The sequence below is a fragment of the Triturus cristatus genome, chromosome 1_2 (genome assembly GCF_964204655.1).
Source record: "Triturus cristatus chromosome 1_2, aTriCri1.1, whole genome shotgun sequence".
Classification (NCBI taxonomy): domain Eukaryota; kingdom Metazoa; phylum Chordata; class Amphibia; order Caudata; family Salamandridae; genus Triturus; species Triturus cristatus.
In genome coordinates this window covers 1,012,134,176-1,012,154,973 of record NC_140580.1, presented here as the reverse complement: position 1 = coordinate 1,012,154,973, position 20,798 = coordinate 1,012,134,176, and the positions used below count along the sequence as shown (strand labels likewise).

Below are 20,798 nucleotides of genomic sequence, written 5' to 3'. Positions count from 1 at the left end.
CGAAATAGATTCTACTATTTCAGACATTTTCCTCCTGGAGGAATATGCCTGTCATCTTTGTGTGACCTCATGGCTGGTATTAGTAATATGGGATGTTCCTGTCCAGTTCTGACTTTAAAAACTAGAGCTCTTACAATTAGCTCCCTGAAAATGATAATTTCGCACCATGACTGAAACCTCCATTAAGGGGAAGCACACGGAGGAAATGCAGAAAGTGTGAGGTAGACATCAGTGACTGACATGAAGCAGGCAGACAGCACCAATGAGTGGAGAGTAATCAAATGGATTGACGGTTACCAACAGCAAAAGGTTAGGAAGCAAGGGGTGGGTGATAAAAATGGTGAACCGAGTGGGAAGAATTAAACCCAAGTCAGTTCTAGTGAGTGCTGCATAGGATCGGGGTCGACATGTTTCTTGCCTTCAATAAAGTCCTAAGGGATCCCAGAGACAGCCGGCGTCGGGTACGTGCCGTACCGGACTCCTTGTGGACCAAATTTGGTCCCACTCGCATAATTTAGCGAGCACACCGGCTAGTCCCTGTTGGGGCCCATTCACCTCTACCTGACGATGCTAATTGCTTCCAGAAGGTACACCTTTTTCACCATCCACTTGTTTGTGTGTGTTGTCTGTCTCCACACACTTAGGACTCCTAGAGAATCCTTATATTAGGGGACATAGCTTTTTATTTTCACACTTTTTGCCGTACTGATTAGAGTAGATGAGAATTATAGGTCCTGAAGAATTGCCGAGATCCCTTAGGACTTTATTGAAGGCAAGAAACATGTCGACCCTGATCCTATGCACCACTCACTAGAACTGACACAGGTTTAATTCTTCCCACTCAGTTCACCATTTTTATTCATGGTCCAGGTACTCCTAGAATAAACCTTCTTTTTGAGAATCCAGGAGCCATTTTTAAATCACCACTTCTACTCACTACACATAGGCTGCCCTCACACGGACCATCTGGCTTCAGGACGGTAAAAACCGAGAAGACCTCCGGCAAAGAGCCCCCCCTGCGGGGCCCGTTGGGCATTGCAGCACCGGCCCTATGATGAAGTATGACGTATAGTACTATCCCCGGACTAGTACTATACTATCCTGTCTAGCATTCAGCGACTATTTGACTTGGTCTGATACTCTGTCACTTCTCGCCCCTCTTTTTTTCCATACCCCCTTAGGAACGGCATACTCTTTTGCCTAAAAAAAAATAAAACTCTTTACAACAATGCCAGTGTCAATCCAACCTTCGGCATCCTTTCAGTCAATCACTGCCTGTCCGAGTATTGTGTTGCTGTTTACAGCAATGACTCACTCTAAAACATCTCAATTCCAGCCTACAAGGCCATTCAATAAGTATAACATCAGGGAAAAGCATTGAGTAAAGGTCCTTCAATAAGTATTGCATCATTGAAAAGCCATGAGTACTAAACACCATTACGAAGGGCCCTTGAGAGTCCCACAGTGTCATCACAGCTGCTCTTTAATGGAATAAATAAGCAGATTATTCTAAATATATTTGATGTAGAGTTCCAATCATTGGGGACAACTCACTGAGACACTTCTGCAATGTGCTTGTGGCGTAAAGCCACCCAGAGGTCATCGTCTTCATCCAGTAAAACCTCCTTTACTCTCTGTTCTCCAATGCCGCTCGTTTCGTACCTAGGAAGAAAGAGAGAATGAAAGGTTGTTAAAGATCCTTTGAAGGACAATCTTCCCTCTTCGTATTCCTCCCACTGGACGCCATGTTGTCTCTGTCCCTCACTGCCACCACCGTAGGATTAATATTCTATTGGTTGTTAGAACATTGGATTTGTGAGGGCTCCATTGAAGACAATGGAGTGCTCCAATGTTTATTCACAGCTGTTGCTGTGAACAAAGGCTACACAGAGCCTGAGGTGATATCAACCCCCTCGGGCTCCGTGATGCCTTTGTTTTACAAATCAGAACATTCTGTCCTCTAGGGGCGGAATGTTCTAATAGCCTTAAAGCCCTCCGAAGCAGGCTCAACCGACCATTACAGACCCGCTCCCTGTTGTTAAAGGCCCCGGCCAAAGAACGCTGGAGCAGGCATTTAATGGTCTGTATAGCCCGCGACGGAGGGGCTCTAAGGCTATATTATTTGCTCAACATGCTGCTTGCAGGCAGGATACTGACTGCGCCATGTGCTAAATCGTGATTAGACCTCCCCTGCCCACTCCCTTCCAGTCACCGGACAACCTTACACCAAGGTCCAAAATAGATCTAGGGCAATGTATCCCAAACTGTGGATCCCGACTCGCATGGGTCATGAAAGTCCGAGCAATAAATAAAGATGCCTTTAAATTCTGTATTTATCTTGTCACATTTGCAGTGCTTCAAAGACAGAGGTCAAATAGCAGGTTATGTCTTCAGCTGCTTTTTTTTGTTTACATGAGGACTGGTGTTTACAAACTTCTCTCATTTTGCAGTCAAAGAAAGAAAAGTAAAGTGAATTATGTGACAATGATGCTGGGGAACATGAAATGTGAAATAAAAGGCTGTAGGGTGTAATTGTTTTCGTAACACACAGCAACATGTAAATACCTGTAAATGAACTGTACACACTAAGCATTTAGGAAAGCAAAAATTACGGAACTTTTTCGTAATTCTGAAGTGTGATAGAAACAATGATTTTGAGCACAAATCAAGACACTTTACTTGGTGATGCACAAATAATAAATATTCACTGAAACCCAATTTTCGCACATTATTATTTGTGCAAATATAGTTTAATCAGTTAAACTGTATGTCTGCGTAAATTTAGTGGCCGTTTCAATGAAAAATGTGCTATCTGTAAATGACAATGCGCTACCACACAATGTTAAAGTTACAAGAAAAAAATCTCCCTCCTCATGCCCATGAAAGCTAGGTGGTCGTGAAAGTTTGTCGAATTATCAAGTGGGTTGTGGTTCTAAAAAGTTTGGGAAGCACTGATCTAGTGGGTCCGAATCCATGTCAGATTTTGCAGCTATTCACATAAGATACATTTTCACGTAAAGAATATACGTGAAATCATTTACATAGTGAGAGGTAATCCTGGAAATCTTGCCTGGAGCAGTCTTCCTGGTCCTACTATGGCTGCCCCAGCTTTGCACTCCTTCAGTCCTCTTCCTGTAGCACATACCTACCCACACTCTCTGTATCCGTTACAGTGGACTCTTCCTTCCGCTCCTCTTTAACATATGAACCTCCCATTCTCTAGATCTCCATTTCTATTATTTCCAGCCATTTAGGTTTTTCGACCTACATCCTACATTTTTTCCACTTTTTATGTCATATTTGACCTTTCTGGAGACCATTTTCCATACTCCATCACATTACTTCACCCTCAGAAAGCCACATCAAACAAGTCATGCACAAAGCTGTGCACGTTGCTGTGTTCTTCTGTCTGTTTACCTACCTACTTGCTTAGCCCCCCACCTCCTATTGACACAAGTTACTCATCCACATATGTTTTCAACAGCTTGTCATTATTTGCTTCCTCTATTCTTGAGTTTTCTAAGGTCCAGCTGCATACAACCGTTTTTGAAGCAGCTTCACAAATCATAATGGAAGAAACCATTCCTGTTAGGTAAAGTGACTGACAGAAGGAGAACAGAATGCAGAAATAAGAGACATCATGGGTAACTGTGGCAAGAAAAGGCTTAGCTTAGGCCAGGTAAAACAGACCGATGATGTGTGCCCAGCTTAGAAACAAGCACTGGCAAAGCTAATGGGTCTGACCTTACACATGGTTGCAGAGCCTCGAGGCATTACTGGCTGTCCCTCTCAGGTCAAAAACAAGAGCATGACGTATTTTGAAAAAAGGCTGCAGACCTTCAAGACTTTACTAGATGGGCCTCTCAGGTCAGAGGGAGCTGCTTAAAACGTGTTTTGTAAAAACGATAGTAGCTAAAGTTGTTACTAGAGGTTCCTTTCGAGTCAGAAGCAACTGCCTGACGTCTTTACAATGATGCAGTAGCTATAATCGTTACTAGATGGCCCTCTCGAGTCCGATGTAACTGCTCCAAATGTCCGTCATAATACAGTGTGGCTACAACATATACATTTGCATATACATTTTTGCTATTTTAATGATTTGTGCTTGTTTTCAATAGGATAAACAAGTATGTCAAAGCTGGTTTATGGCGAGTCAAAATTGCAGCTTGAGAGAAAATATTTGATTGTTATCAAAGTAGCCGATGACACCCTACTGTACATATGTAGTTACTGGTAAATATAGCGGCCTTCAAATTTCTAATGGGGGATGGAATTTGGGGGTGGATTGAGGTGGGTTAGTTCTTTTTAAGTTGATGTATACATATGCATAGGCAAAACACAGTTTCTCTGAGTGATGGCACCTAGTGGCTGAAGTGGGCTGCCCCATTTTCTAATGCTGTGTGCTGTGGTGGGAGGGAGCATATTTTGAGTGACACTTGAGTAGTCCACTGACAAAGAAAGTTGACTAAAGACACCTCCATATCTTTATAAGTTGAAATGATTTGTTGTGGAAACTTGAGGCTGGCAAAAGGCCAGACCTAAAAAATGAATAGCAAGGATGTCGGTGTGTAGTTGAGTTGGAGCGATTAAGGAGCTGTCTGGAGTTTAGCGATGAGGCAGAGAAGAGGGGCAGGAACTCTCATAAAATGACTGGGCCAATAGCAAACACAGCCATCTCTAGGGGCCTAAAGAATCACCCAGGAGTTTGTTTTTTCTAAACAAAAAAACAGGAATGGCCTCGGTGTGCAGGGAGGTTTCTCCCTGAGCATGGGAGCCGTTCTGCATTTTTACTGCCTGGACAAAGGATGGGAAATTGAGTGACAGTCGTTCTTTCCTCATGAAGCCCGGATGACTGTCACTGTGACCTTGTGGTCTCTAAGTGATATGCTGCCAGGTCAGAGATTTACACTGGCTGAGGATGCAGGCTCCTTCAATGAAAACCGAGGGCTTACCCCCACTCACAACATAGCAGGTAACTGCGTGTTTGGTGTAGTCAGAGCACAGCCGTGTTATGGCGGGACTTCTGCTCTGCCAACATATAAAGGAGGCCCAATGTACCAAAGAAAATAATACTTAGAAGAAAATTATTGTGTTTCACATTATTGTAATTCACCACCACCTGACTACCCATTTTCTTTATTACCTGCCAATACAATCACTATTCAACAAACCATCCTCAACTACCTTTTAATCATGGCCCACATGTCCCGCCACCATCTCACCCAGCCGGGTTTTGTCACACTCTTCCAACCACACCCCATCCACCTTGTTGGACTCCTTACCAAGCCTGATGTCGTCCTGTACTTACTTGTACACGTCATTCTCAACAGGCAGGAGGTCATAGCTCATGGCCTGGAAGGTCAGCTCATGCAGGACGGGGGAGCTTGGGTCAAAGCCACGGTCGAGAATCAGGAGCTGGGAACGCGCCTTATCTGGTCCCTGCAAAGCAAAGGAGAAAAAGCCCAGTGATGCAGCGGTGCTGTAAGACTTTAGAAACCTCACTGCTCCTACCTTTGAATTTTGATTAACTACTCTAACTTAAGTAGACTTAAAACGATGAGCCTTATTGTACGTTAGCATTGGTCAACCGCCCAGGTCAACTTCTCTTTGGGATCGAGGAGGCGCATCTTTATCTCTTTATACTTCATGTTCACCCGGCTCTTTCGAGCTGCTGACTGGAAGGAGCAGACTGGTGGGAGTAAGGATGAGAATTTACCAAAATGACATGGATGTGAGAAGTAATAACACATGTCTGTTGGCCTCTGATGACATCACTTATCCCAATTTTAGCACATCGAAGCATCCTGATAACTTGAGAGGGTAATGGAATTTAAAGGGTGGACACTACTGAAAGTACACAGAGCTCAAACTGGGCTCTATGAGCCTTGTTTACCTTCTGTTCCTGCCAGCTGTCATTATTATCAATGAGACCAAAGGCAGCCAGGGCTTTGCCGACCCTGCCGAAGGAGAAGCCAGAGGTAGCGGCTACATCTAACTGAAGCCTATGCCTGGGAGGAGCGCTACTGGTGGGAGACATGTGGCATGGCAGATGGCAGGAGAATGAGCTGAAGGCTGTAGGTAGGCTGTCCGGTTTTAGGTTTAAACCTATAATAACTGATAAAACCCCACTGAAAGAGAAATAACACTCACCAGTGAAAACATATAAACACTGAAAAAACACCTGCACAACCACAAACTAAATACCATTCAGAGATAGAAAAAAGAGAGTGAAAAAGTAATTTTTTTCCTCCTGAAGGGCCAATACAATGTAACTTTGTTATATAAGGTAGCAGCAAGAAAGACTGGGCTAACATTATTCTGCTTGAGTTTTGTTGTTTATGGATGCCACTAAAATATTTTTTCTTCTTCCTTTTGTTTTTTCCAGTTTTGTGGTCTTTGGTCTAAAGATGCAGGGGTTAGAAGCATGATTTAGGTCTTGGTTAATTATTTTATAAACTGTAGTGAATCAGGAAATATCAAAATCATACTTGATATTTTGGCTACATTTGATTCTTTCACTGATAGGTAAAATGGCTGAAAATCTTTCCCAATATGTGTCATCACATTTACCCACAGAGAATGGGTAAAAATCCTTGATAAATCAGTCCCCAGTTTCTAGTGAGTCAGTATTGATAGTAGGTGAATTGCCAATACCTCAGGCTTTAAACATTCAATGCAAGGTATAGTGACAAGTATATGTGAAAAGAGCGCTATCACCAAACATCAGTCAGGCCACGCTCTGCAGGGAGGGAAGGGACAGCAGGGGAATAGGACCTGTAACAACAAGAACACAGCTATTAACAAGGTCAAATAACATCTACTCTCAATAAGGTCTCGCTAGATGGATTATATACCTGAATATAATTACAGCTGTTGGTACAATCCATGAGAATCATCAAGCGCCATACAGATCAAGCATCAGACCTTATTTACTTTTTAGTCCATTCTGATGCACTGTTTTGTTATGCAGAAGCACTGAAACACAAATATTTCTCATTTCGTGCTTAGTGTGGCATCCCAACTGTGTCACTTAGATGATGGTTCTAAGTTCAAGGAGCTATGAATGCTATATTATCCACGTGGCAACCGTTTGCAGAATTTTTGCTGAGTGATGATGCCAAAGGCAAGAAATGTGAGGATCTTTGGTCACATATTGATAGTGATGTGAAAAAGGTACACTCTACTGCATTTTTAGATTTTTACAGGAAAACATAACTGCTGTAGTGGACATAATAAAAAAAACTAGAGTTTGAAAACACCCTTGTCTGCCAAGTGTTCAGCATAATTATTGTAGATGTGTAACATCTCCTTGAGAATAGGCTGGGTGACGCCTTTAGGGGCATATTATCAACGGCCAGCGATAATTATCGCTGGCCATGCTTAGCGATAAATTTCTTATCGCAGGCTATTTCTGGAATTTATCGCCCTGGTGGAGTGTTATTAACAAAGCGTTTCTACAGGGTGATAAAAATTCCAGAGATAGCGAGGTTATCGTCGTTTTGCAGGGAACATCGCTGGTTTTCCAGCGATGTTCCCTGCAAAACGCCGATAACCTTGCTGATACGACCCTGTGGTCGTATCAGCATAATCCACCCCTATGTCAAACATAGGTAAGTCAGGGTTTTAGCAGACGTTAGATTTTGGCGAAAACTTCTGTTTTCGCCAAAATCTAACGTCTACTAAAATCCTGTGGGCTGCCTTGTAAATATTGCGATGTGAACATCAGCGATATTTGCATCACGGGTACGCCCAGTGACGCCCACTTTGCATATCATTAGAGATGCAAAGGGAGGCGCTGAGAAAATGGGTGCTAACATGCGATTATGCATGTTTGCACCCTCTTGTAAATAGGGCGATAGTTTTATCTCCGCTTTTTTGTCAAAAAAGCGGAGATAAAGCCCTTGTAAATATGCCCCTTAGTGACTTTGGCACTGCAACATGTTCCATTTTAGAGTGCTTGCCACTTGGTGAGCAAAGCAATGTTGAAGAGCAATTCAGGATCTTTTATTTTACAATAAATGAGAAATGGCTTGCAATGATGCATAGAAATGTCCCTTCATCAACCATGGCATTTGAAGTCAATGAAACCTCACTGTTGTACTCTGTACAAGTTCTAGATCCCTTCCGTAAAGGGGAATTTCCTCCGTAGTTTCAAAAGTGCTGCTTCATTATTGACCGCTTCAATAACTCCGAGGGCATAAGTGCCCAGTTCAACGCAAATGTTGCAGAACCTGCCCTGAGAATCGCAATCTTTAAGTGCACCAGTATTGGCATGGAAAGCTCTGTCAATGGCCAGAGTTAACAAATTGTGTACTGGCTGTTTTGGCGTTGCCCGTCTCAAGTGCCAATATTGAGAGGGTCTTTTCACCGAAAAAAAGTTTGCATGGGAAGGAAAGATTGAGCGCACAAGACCAAAAACTCTCTGTAGAAGTCTTGTATGGTGTATTATAATAATTAATTTGCAAAAATGTATTTGGACCTCATATATACTATACGTACACTGTCTATATACCATGCCCTATCAGTAAAGAAAGCAAGGAATAATAAAAGCGAAACGTTCCATAAACACCGGAAAAACACTGTTTATGTTGTTTTTAATGGCACAAAAATGTGTAACCACTGATAACCACTGTTTTTTTAAGGAATTGAAAACACTTGAAAACACTGAAAAAACCCCACCAGAATTTACCAAAAATAGAAACTGAAAACAGGATAGCCTAGCTGTAGGACATCGAGGAGAATATTATTTCTCTAGACCCCGCTATTTTAGGTGTTGCTGTATTGAGATTACCCATTTCAATGATACTGAGATTATCAACTTTAAAAGGTTGAAAATCCAGTCATCCTGCCAGAATTCCAATGTTTGATCGCAGACCACAACAAAACTTAGGAGCAAGGGCTTAACTCAGGGAGCCCTGCTATTGGTTCCACAGTTCACGAGATGAAATCACACACTACACGCATATAAAAAGCCTTTATGAGCCACGCAAGCTAGTCGGAGCCAAACCACACGGAAAGACTACGGTGCTATCAAATTAATGCTTGCCCACCACTCCCTGAGAAATCTAAGTGTTGTGTTCTATCCGTGGAGTTAAATTAACACATCTTGTGCATGGATAAAGTGTACAGATTACATTGTTTACACCCATCAACCATTTCATGTGAATTTACACAAGGCATCCTGGCTCATCAAGGTATACGGCCAGCATAACAGTGTCAGGAGTGAACATCCAGATTCTATGGACAGTTTAGTATATTTTGCAAAATACTTTACTGTCCTCTTGAATCCATGGTCCAAATCTCACCTCCCCCATGGTGGGGTCATCCGCCTTGTAGGCATCCAGCTTGTCCTGGATTAGCTGGGCCAGCATGGCATTGTCCTTGTAATCTCTGAAAACGAAAAAATCATCAAGATCAACAAAGACAGGTCCACCCATATTCCTTCAAGTCTCAAGATCTAGAACAATTTCTGACACCTAAATGGCAGGTTTGCATGCATTTCTCACAGAACCTATAATTCCAAATGTGGTACCCAATATGAATGATACCGCAGCACTCAGAATAAAGCTGTTTGTTTTCTATTCCTATGTTTAGTTTCTTTTATTAATGTAGTTTTTAGTTTTCTTTTTTTTACAGTGCATCATACATTGGGTAGCCACCTCAGAAAGTGTACAGGGTAAACACTACATGTACTCAGTAGGTTTTCGACACCCTTTTTCCTGTTACCCACTTCTTTCCCTTCCCATGCTGCACTCACCCTCTGTATCTGACAGCAGGGTATTCCTTCAGGGTAGCGCAGAGAGTGGCAATCTGCTCAGCCAGGCGCTCCAGAATGGGGTTCTTCATCTGTGCCTTATGTGGGCTGTAGAAGCTTTGGAAGGAGTCTGGGTAGTCTAAAGAGTAGACCTGGAGAGAAAAAGAGATAGATGTAGAAAGAATTTTTAAAGAATTGAGGCTCTTTCATGATATACTTTGGTGGGGCTTTGTTATAAATTTGGGAGACACTTTGAGGGTGGATTAGGGTGATTCGGGTTCGGAAATACTTTATTTCCGAGAAATATATTCTTATAGAAATATTACACACATTTAAAATTCCTGAAATCAACAATTTTAATACCCTAAAACAACAATGCATGGTTGCATCATTCAGCCACGCCTACTTATAAATCATACAGTTGCAACTATATAAACATTAACATTTCTCCCTACCCTGACCCAATACAATCCACCATCCAGTCTCACATATACTCAAAACATTTCATTAAAAATAATAAGAAGAATTTGACAAATAGAAAAGCAGTTCAGTCTGCCCCAATCTGCATTTTGAGGTGCAATATACGTTTAACTAATAACAAACAATACATTTTACCCCAATCAGGATTCTAAAGTGCAAATGCATAACAGCTTATCACAACCTTCCAATGATCCTTTCATTTACATGGCATCACCTCACTAAATACAAACACACTCATACCGACATAGATCTTAAAAATGAAGGGGGAGATATAACCAAGTGAGTCTTTATGGATGAGGGACTTTTTAGTGAACTGCTTGGGAGGCATTTTATAAGATCATTATAATACATACAGGATTTAATACTGGGTACCGCACTCCGTGGATGGTGCTGTCTGGGTAAAAATGTGCTGCTGACATTGCTGAGTGCTGGGGAAGCAGAAACATTCTGATGCCCTAACTGCAGTATTCTGGGACTTGTATAAGAGAAGGCCACGGTCATGAGACTTACCAGGGACTCATACGACATGTGCACACTACAGTCTATAGACGCTCTCCTGGCGATACAGAGGACCTAAGTGCAATGCAGAGGAAAGCACCTAGGATGCAAGGACATATGTGCAGTGTCCTGGTGCTCATCGTACAGGTTACAGCCTGTTTTGTGAACCAGGTGTGCAGTGTTTTGACAGTGACTTCGGAGATTCATAGGACTAAAGTGCAGCTTTGTGTCACTCACCCGGCATTCATGGGACATGTGTGCAGTGGTGTAGCACTCCCGGCATGCACTAACATGGTTCTCTCCTGGGGTCTACAGGACAGTGTGTAGTGTCTTTGCCTCTGTCTGTGACTCATGGGACTGCTGTGCATTGCACTGGCAGTTACTATGGATACAGAGATCCGAATTGCAGTGGCTTGCAGCTGTCCTCGCATTCGCAGAATAGTTGTGCAGTGTCTTTGTACTCCACTGGATTCTTTGAGATGCTAAGAGAGTGCACAGAGCTGTTGGTCCACACCATGGGGTTCATAGGGCTTGTGTATGTGTGTGGTATTTGCCAGGAGTGCAGTCTATAAGACAATATGTAGTGGTGATGTAATGCCCCGGTACATTAGTATTCAAGATGTGTAATAAAACGGACTTAACTATGATTCGTAAAGCATGTATGTAATATTGTGCCCTCATCTAAGATTATTTGGGGAGGTGCGGTCACCATAAATTGATATAAAAGGTGTGTAAATTACTCACCTGGGTCCTTAAAACAGATACACGTTGCATTTGGATCCACCTAGAATTCGTTTTTAGGTATGTAAAGTTGTTGCATGCACCTTCAATTTCTAGACGACGGTCACAGAGAATTCAAACTGACCTGGGATGCGGGAATTAGGCATGCAAAGGTATTCCCAGCACCTGCCAGTTCTAGCAGAGAATTACAATGCCTTAGGCTCACCTGAGATTCTATATATGGAGCATGTGCAGTTCTTGACTCACCTGGGATTCACATACTGTACATGTATAGTTGTTGCACCCTCCTGCCATTCTAGCAGTGGTTGGCAAACCCCTTGGACTCACCTGGGATTCTATATATGAAGCATGTGAAGTTGTTGACTCACCTGGGATTCACATACTATACATGTATATTTGTCGCACCCTCCTGCCATTCTAGCAGTGGTTGGCAAACCCCTTGGACTCACCTGGGATTCTATATATGAAGCATGTGAAGTTGTTGACTCACCTGGGATTCACATACTATACATGTATATTTGTCGCACCCTCCTGCCATTCTAGCAGTGGTTGGCTAACCCCTTGGACTCACCTGGTATTCTATATATGAAGCATGTGAAGTTGTTGACTCACCTGGGATTCACATACTATACATGTATAGTTGTCTCACCCTCCTGCCATTCTAGCAGTGGTTGGCAAACCCCTTGGACTCACCTAGTATTCTATATATGAAGCATGTGAAGTTGTTGACTCACCTGGGATTTACATACTATACATGTATATTTGTCGCACCCTCCTGCCATTCTAGCAGTGGTTGGCAAACCCCTTGGACTCACCTGGGATTCTATATATGAAGCATGTGAAGTTGTTGACTCACCTGGGATTCACATACTATACATGTATATTTGTCGCACCCTCCTGCCATTCTAGCAGTGGTTGGCAAACCCCTTGGACTCACCTGGGATTCTATATATGAAGCATGTGAAGTTGTTGACTCACCTGGGATTCACATACTATACATGTATAGTTGTCGCACCCTCCTGCCATTCTAGCAGTGGTTGGCAAACCCCTTGGACTCACCTGGTATTCTATATATGAAGCATGTAAAGTTGTTGACTCACCTGGGATTCACATACTATACATGTATATTTGTCGCACCCTCCTGCCATTCTAGCAGTGGTTGGCAAACCCCTTGGACTCACCTGGGATTCATAGGGCAGGAACGCAATGTTGATCTCTGTGAGAGTCTTGATGAGTTTGGAGGCTCTGGACTTCACAAGTTCATTAAAGAGGGCATCGGGGCAGGCTGTGTTCAGGGAGAAAAGAGAGTGATTGTGAGGAAGAGCTCCTGGTAACAGCTCATCGATGCACTGCACAAATTGTACATTCATTAAAAATGGACTGTTGGTTTCAGTCCGTAAATCTCTGTTTCAAAACGAAAACATGAGCTGAGGAGAAAATGGGGCACAGGCCATTAATGTGACTGTGGCTACTGCCTGACAAGACATAACATGGTGTACAATACAGGTATGAATATAACGCAGGAACAGAAATGTATGCCTGCAGACAGCAAATGGATGCCTGTGCTTGCAAACAGACCTTATGCAGGGCAACAATCTCTGTACAATGGGAAAATGTCTTTACAATGCAATTTTTACATCACAGTGCCTTTACCACGCAATTATTACCACACACGTTAAACCCCGGATGCGTTTACCACGCATTTAGGGTAAGTATGGGGGTTTGGGCGGTCTCCCCCTCCAAAGATAATAAATACATGTATATAAATATATAAAAATATACATATATACACATATAAAAATATAAACATTTTTCTCAAGATTTCTGGCTTTCAAAGAAGCGTTTCGGCTGGTTCAACAGCCTTTCTTGATTTGATCAATTGCCTTTTTTTTCTCTGGGTCTTTAAGTATTCTCTTGATTAGCAAAAATAAATGAAATACTTTAGATGCAGCAGTTCATTAAAACGATAATATTTGAAAGTCATTTTGCATGTATGATTTAGGCATTAAAATAATGCAGTGCAGAAATACTTCACTTTCTTTATTTTATTTCCCGTTTCTACTGTCAATCACTTTTATCGCTTCCATTTCTTACTTAGAGTAATACTTTTCCAGTGCCACGTTGTAATTCAATGTTGCTCGCTACACAAAACATGTTGCCCCCACCGTAGGTCAATGCCCTCGAAGCCCTGCTCCTGGTATCAGTTCAATCTCAAAAATTGAAAGGGGGGGTCTCACCCCCTCTAGTAGTAGTGGCCTTCCTATGTCACAAACAGGAATTCAATAGTGGCAAAATTAACATTAAGGTGAGTATCCCCTTGCATGTTATATGTTTTATGTCGTATGCCCAGACTGAACTGGGACGACTGATGGACAGAAACAGGGGCACACGCCTAGTCCTGGTGATCGACTGGCACCCTTAGGGGCCTTTACCTAACAGGGGCTGAAAAATGCCGACCTAAATAAGGGTGTAGGGCCATAATTCCCAGGTATCATCCAAGATATATGTTTTTTATCCATACCAAAAACATCTACTAATAAAAAGGATACCTGGGTGTTTTGAGGTATTTTTATTCTCTGGAAGACCCCGGCAGATAACAATCTCAAAACTAGTCCCTGGAACATGCTTAAGTCCATCCTGGTTTTTACTGACCATGACGCGGCCTGTTGGTGAAGCATGCTACTATTAGAGTGGGAAAGGCTCCTAAAAGAAACAACAGGAGGTTGTTTTGATTTCAGTCTGGAGGATTACCAAATATTTTGCTGTTACCTATAATCTGGGTCTATAGGTAATAATGTTGTTAGATACCTTTAAGTGTATTATGTTAACACACCTGTCATTGTTTGTGTGCCTGGCCCACACAATGTACCATTGCACTCAATCACAAGCAAATCTCTGAGTGGTATTAACCTCAAGGCTCACAGCTTTAGCTATACCTGCAGGGCACAGACACAGAAATAGCACGAGGAAGTGAATGAGCAATAGAGAGACATTTTTCAAATATTGCATGTGTAACTTACTGTCAGTGAAGAAGACATGTGCTGCTCTGTACTTGAAAGAGGGAGGGTCTTTGAAGTCAGCAATGAGAGCATGGACTGACTAAAACATACAAACATCATTTTCAGCATTAGAAACATAGGAGGGATGAAGTACACAGTGCAAAAGATTAAAAACAAGAAAGAGGTGGGAATAAAATAGGACAGACTAAAAAAAAGAGGTTGCAAGAGGGAGTATAGGACAGTCACGTGGGAGCATCAATTGGCATTGGAATGGCCATGAACAATCTCTAACTGTGGAAAGATATTACTTGGCCGTGCATACCTATGAAAGAACATCACATTGTGCAGCAAGGTTGTTCAGCCTTGGCCCCTTTGGTGAATGGTTCACATTCAGTTGTTTGTGCATGGTGATTCTCTAGGTTTAAAGACATCTTAAAATAAGAATGTTGGTATAAAAACAAAGTGCGGTTTGAGTGTAGTTCTTGAAACTATGGTCTTCAATCAACCTCTGATAATGCCTGTTATAGGGCAATCCTCATGTACGATTGACACTGGTTTAAGACATCCGGTGGGACACACTGCTGGCTTAACGATGCCCTGCAGTATTGCCTGTTGGTGTGCACTTATGCTATACGATTGCTTGTAGGTGAGGGTGTTGTCTATGGGAGACCATTCTGAAGAATGAACAGGTTGTTAGAATACTAGTTGGGTGTGAGCATTCTGTAGTTAAAGATTTGCAACAATGTTACCTTCTCTGAAGGTGTTATGAGGTAGACCGCTTCCAGGCTGGGGATTGGCTCTCTCCGCTTATTGATGTCCTCCACAACTAGAAAAAAAACATCAAATATGAGTAGTCTTTGGATGAAGTATTACATTTGTGCCGGTTAAGACATTTACCACAGAGTATTACTAATTGTTCCTCACAGATTAAAGTAGCTTTGGTATTGTGTTGTATTGCTTCAGTATTGCATCTTTGAAAGCAGGTACAGTGACTCAATCTGATGCCCTGGGTTCTGATAACTTAAGAGCCAATCATGCTTAATTGCTAAAGTTATGGTAGTTCTTACTAAGGATTAAGGAAAGTCTAAACTCGGACTAGCCTCGTGGAGGTGTTGCAGACGAATGCTGATATTCAAAATAGGAGATTAGGAAAAGACACATTACTATAGACCTGTCTCCCTTTTTGATTTCATGTGAAAAACTCATGCAAAATACATATATTTACATGTGGAAATAGGTGCATGGTCAACGAATCCCACGTTATAACTTAGCTAAAACACATTTTGTTCTCTTTGCCACTGCATGTATCAAAGACTATCATTCATACATATTTTCTAGTGAAGAAAGGCCATATATAGTTGGCTTTTCTCGATTTGGTATAGTATAAGACTTAAGATGTTTGGTAATGGACACAGGTCACCTTGCTTTGGTTAAAATGCTCTACTAAAGGTGTCCAGCAGAGGTTTGGTATGGTAGGCCGCATTCAGAAAATTGAATATCAGACATGGATGATAATTGATTATCCTTAATTGACCAGCATTCAACCGTTCGGCTTAATATTTCAAACTGAATCCAAAAAGCTATGCACTCTTTGTTATATGGACAATTGCACCGATTTATGACTTATCCAATGAGGTCTCCAAAGCTCGCATGTGAAGGCAAGTGAATATTTCAAAGAAGGAATGCTGACTGATCTCAATTATCTAATACAAAGTGGTCCATTTTTAGAACATCTCTACATTTTTAAAGTGTTTCCTGCCAGGGTTTAAGTGGAGAGAGAGCTTTGTCTTCAAGAGTCTAAATGGTGTGATTTGGACCTGTGCTGGTGTGAGTGCACCTGCAAGCTACAGAAGTGTGAAAAAGAGCTCAGGCAAGCCATGGCTGTGCTCTGCACGCCTATATCTCCTAGTCTGGAAAGCAGAATGGAGTGGTTCACAGTGTCGAATGTGGCACTGAGATCCAGAAGGATCAGTGCCGCAGCACCACCCAAGTCTAGCTGATAACCATGTCTAGTGGCACCGAGAAGGGCTTACTTAGAGCTGTGACCAGTCCAGAAGCCTGATTGTGAAGGGTTCAGTAAACCGTTTAGTTCAATGAAGGATGAGAGCTGCAGGTTAACCTGTTTCTCGAAAACCTTGGCCATGGTAGGCAAGAGCGATATAGTCCTATAATTTGATCACATAAGAGGGTCGAGATTAGTTTTTCTTAATAAAGGTGTGACTATGGCTAGCTTCCATGCGAAGGTAACAATGCGTCTGTCAAGGAAGCATTCAAAAGTTGAGTGAAGTTGAGTGAATTGTTCCATCACTGGCAACACAAGCTTGCCCAATGCCGATGGGGGACAGTGATCAAGCGGAGAACCTGCTTTAGTAGCTACAAGCAAAGTAATTAATTATGTCACGTGTAGAGGATACAAAATATTCAAAGGGCTGGATGTGCTAGGAGGAACTTCATAAGGACTAACCAAAGAAGTGCCTGAAAAGGCGGCTTGGATGTCCGCTACTTTCTTTAGGAAAAAGTTTGCAATTTCATTTCATTGAACTTGTGTGAGAGGGGTAGTTGGGACAGTACTAGCCTACTCAGAGAGAATATTAGCTCCCTTAAAAAGAGTTTTCAGGCAATTTTTGGCTGCAGTAATTTTATCTGAGTAAAATTTGGTACTAGCCGTACTACATTTCTTCTGATAATGTTTTAAAATCAATCTATTTCTTAATTTATTCTCATGGCCTTAAGTTTTCCACCAACGTCTTTCCAGACCTTTACACAATTTTTTAAGCTGGTGCAATGAGTCATTGTTCCATGGAGCAGGGGGAAGAATTTGATAATGTTTTTACCAGTAGTGGGAATAAACACATCGCGTGAGGTTCTGATCCAGGAGTCTAAATTATGAACATCAGATTCTACTGAGTAACTTAGCATGGGACAATTAGCTTCAAGTAAAGAGTTATGGGCAGGGACATTAAGGGCCTGTTTTAGATCTCGGCGGAAGGGTTACTCCATCACAACAGGGACGGATATCCCGTCTGGCGAAATATAAATCCCATTATAGCCCATGAGATTTATATTTCGGCAGCCGAGATCTAAATCAGGCCCTTTGTTTTGGCCAGCTCCTGCCAGAAGATGTCATCTGATTCACTCTTGTTCGGGCACCTGAATGAACAGAAAGAAAGAACTGGACTGCAAAATGATCAGTCCATAACAACGGAATAGTCTGGACAGTGTGTAAACTACTAAGATTGGTGAATATGGGACCCAACAAATGCGCAGCAACATGAGTGGGGAAGTTCATGATGAGTTAAACATTAAGAACCGCAATGTCCTCTATTACAGAGGAAGCAGTACTGCAGTCCACTTTGTCAAAATGGATGTGAAGGTCACCCAAAATAGTAGAATTAGAAAATATAAGGATCGGCGATGCGAGATCAGGAAATACAAGAGCTCCAATTAGCCACATTGCTCGGTGGGCGATAAATTAACGCTGCAAACAAGGTGAAGCTCTTAGCTAGTAGCAATGAATAAAGAAGAGCTTCGCCCCCCCAGATTGAGCGATTTAGATGTCCCCCCTTCCCCGTAACTCCAACGGCAAAAGCATATTGTGTATTGATGAAATCTGGTGTTTGCCATTACCTATGTTGTGATTCTGTGAAACTATGCCTTGTTGTCGAAGTCTTTATAATAAAAAGAGTTAAAAAAAAAAAGAAGAGCTTCGCAGCGAATTAACTGGTGTTGTGGTCATCTCTAAAGTAGCCAGACAGCACCACCTTGTGGCAGAATGTCACAAGTGTCAATGTGCAGGTGCTGAGCACTGGAAACCATAGGGTCAAATTATGCACTGTTATGGACACAAAATGACAGGTCTGTTACTAAATTGACAGTGGAAGTAATGGTCGGAGAGACCACTTCATGAATTACAACTGAGTGAGTGGTGTGAGTGGTGATGACACCCATTACTATAGTCCAAGAAAGGTAAGTGATAAACTTTACTACATGTCAATGCACCAAGTTAGTAATAGCTCCACCTCAATTCCGTACGGTAGGACGGGGAGATAGTTCATGTGTGCCTATCATAGTCTCCTATTTAAGGATAAGCAGCATAGTCAATAAGAGCTAACATCAAGGCCATAACGGCCACTGTGCCACTCTGACATTTCCCCAGTCGGCTGCTGGTTGCGTGAGTGCTTTCAGAGCCCAACCACCACCCTATTGCTGCATTTTATTCACTGCCCCCTGCAATGTGGGGCTGGTTTGAACATTTTTGCCAGGACTTATTCTGGTTTCCCAACTAAGCATCTCATAGACTCCTCATTGTGGGGAAGGAGGCACAATTATTGACATAGAGTAAACTCAAGTCATTACAGCAAGAGATGAAACGGAAGAGTATCATTGACGTCATGCTACAGCGCAGAAGGTGTTTTAGGGGGGTGAGAGCCCAGAGTATTTTATGTCCTGCATGCTGGCGAGTGGACAGGCTCATGATAGTGATATACTTACATTGCGCTGATTTAATACACATATTTACAGAACAATAAATGAAGATTATCAGTCTCCTTCCTGTGGGGATGGAGGGCGTCAGACACACCTCATTGCAGGCAGAAGGGATAAATAATCAAAGAGATTCATTGTCCCGGTATTGAAGGACAGCAGAGGAGCGACAAGGCAGATGAGGTAGTTTTGAATCCTGAGGGCCTTATTTAGAGTTTGGCTGATGGAATACTCTGTCAACATGTCTGCTGTATTGCAAGGGCCATAGGCTATAAACTCGTAGTACGGCGGATGGGATATCCATCACATTTGTGGCGGAGTATCCCATCTGCCAAACGATTATAACACACTTAAGACCTGATATATAGTTGGGGGTAAGGATACTCCGTTGCAACAGCGATGGAGTATCCTTACTGCCATCATAATGGTCCACTCACATTTAAATGCGGGTGAGCCAGGAGTTGGGCTATGTCGATGAGTACTCCATCATTGCCATAGCCAAACCTCTACGATGCCCCGACGGAGCTGATGCAGCGCTTCACAAACAGCGAAATGCATTGGCAGGAACAGCCCTAATGACAGTTCATGTCAATGCATTATAAATGACCACCTGCTTGGCGGTCATTTATATGTTTGGCGGTGGGTCCATCCTGGTTTCATTTATTCTGTCCGGTTTTATTTATTCTGTTCAAATGGCGGAACGACAGGCAGTCCGCCAAATAATAAATCAGGCAATTAGTCACTATACGCTGGACAGTGAGTTTATTTATGCCGCACGTTCACACCGAATTACCACTCTCAAAGTGCCACAAGGGAAAACGAAGTGTTAGATTCCTACATGAAGATTCTCATCCAATGGTGTCCAAATTTCAGTTACCAAAACAACATGACCGTTTAGCTACTTCCCTGGTTCTCCTTTAACATTCTTTATTCCATTAGAACCTGCCTATCTAACATTCAAAAATAAACATGAACAAGCGAGCACGCCTCGCCCTGGCAGCAGGGGGAGGGGAGAGAGGAGGGGACCTTCGCCTGTTTCCCTTGCGGGAGTGAGCAGGAACCATATGTTAATTACAAACATATGGTTTGAAAGCTCGCTCCCGCAAGGGAATCGCTAAACGTGCATGCGTTGCCATTCAAAGCAATGCAACGCGTGCACGTTTTTGGGACACAAACTCAATCGATTTCAAAAGGTCTTTTTTCCTAAGTAGCGCATGCGCGCTGCGTAGGCGAGACCTAAAAAACCTTAACCACAGCATGATGAAAGTGTACGATTGATTCAATAATGAAGAAGGGGTAGGATGGGAGCAGTTCACTGTATCACCTTTATCAAACAGTGGAGGAGTTGGAAGGGACGGAGGGTGTGATAGACTCCACACTGTATGATAGGATGGTACTATTAATGGGAAGGACTATATGAACATTAATGCAAGATAAAGGAAAACTCCATAGATACAGTTTATGAGTGAATGTAATCAAATTCAAAGAGCAGAACGGGAATCCTATACTGCTACTGTGGTCCCATGCCTGTGCATGTGTGCACACATATGAACATAGGTACATACATGCAACAAGGATATGTTGAGAACTCAAATTTCTGCATACTCTTCTGGATTCTCAACAGTGCACTAACTTTCACAAATAACTGCATGAGTAAAACACAAGACTGTAAGCATTAAGCCTTGAAAGTGCCACTGTGAGAGCTCACCTGCTATTGAAAGTGTTCTGCTACTCTTAAAATGATGCTTCTCTCTATTAGTCATGAGTGTCACCCTATTATTCATAAATGTTTTGTAATGACAGCAGCTGTCAACCTGGAAACTTCTAGAGCCCAAGTGCCCATA

The 20,798-nt window shown here is 42.3% G+C and overlaps 1 protein-coding gene across 2 annotated transcripts in view; it reads right to left on the bottom strand.

The window, feature by feature from the left end:
- Window positions 1-20,798, bottom strand: part of STXBP1 (syntaxin binding protein 1) — a 223,420-nt gene that overhangs the window by 59,587 nt on the left and 143,035 nt on the right. For both annotated transcript variants that reach the window (XM_085611824.1, XM_085611832.1), the window contains exons 4-10: window positions 15,222-15,298; window positions 14,494-14,572; window positions 12,655-12,758; window positions 9,758-9,906; window positions 9,306-9,390; window positions 5,309-5,439; window positions 1,555-1,662 (exon numbers count right to left, since the gene is read on the bottom strand). In XM_085611824.1, coding sequence (XP_085467950.1) covers window positions 1,555-1,662; window positions 5,309-5,439; window positions 9,306-9,390; window positions 9,758-9,906; window positions 12,655-12,758; window positions 14,494-14,572; window positions 15,222-15,298 — 733 coding nt within the window. The remainder of the gene's footprint in view (window positions 1-1,554; window positions 1,663-5,308; window positions 5,440-9,305; window positions 9,391-9,757; window positions 9,907-12,654; window positions 12,759-14,493; window positions 14,573-15,221; window positions 15,299-20,798) is intronic.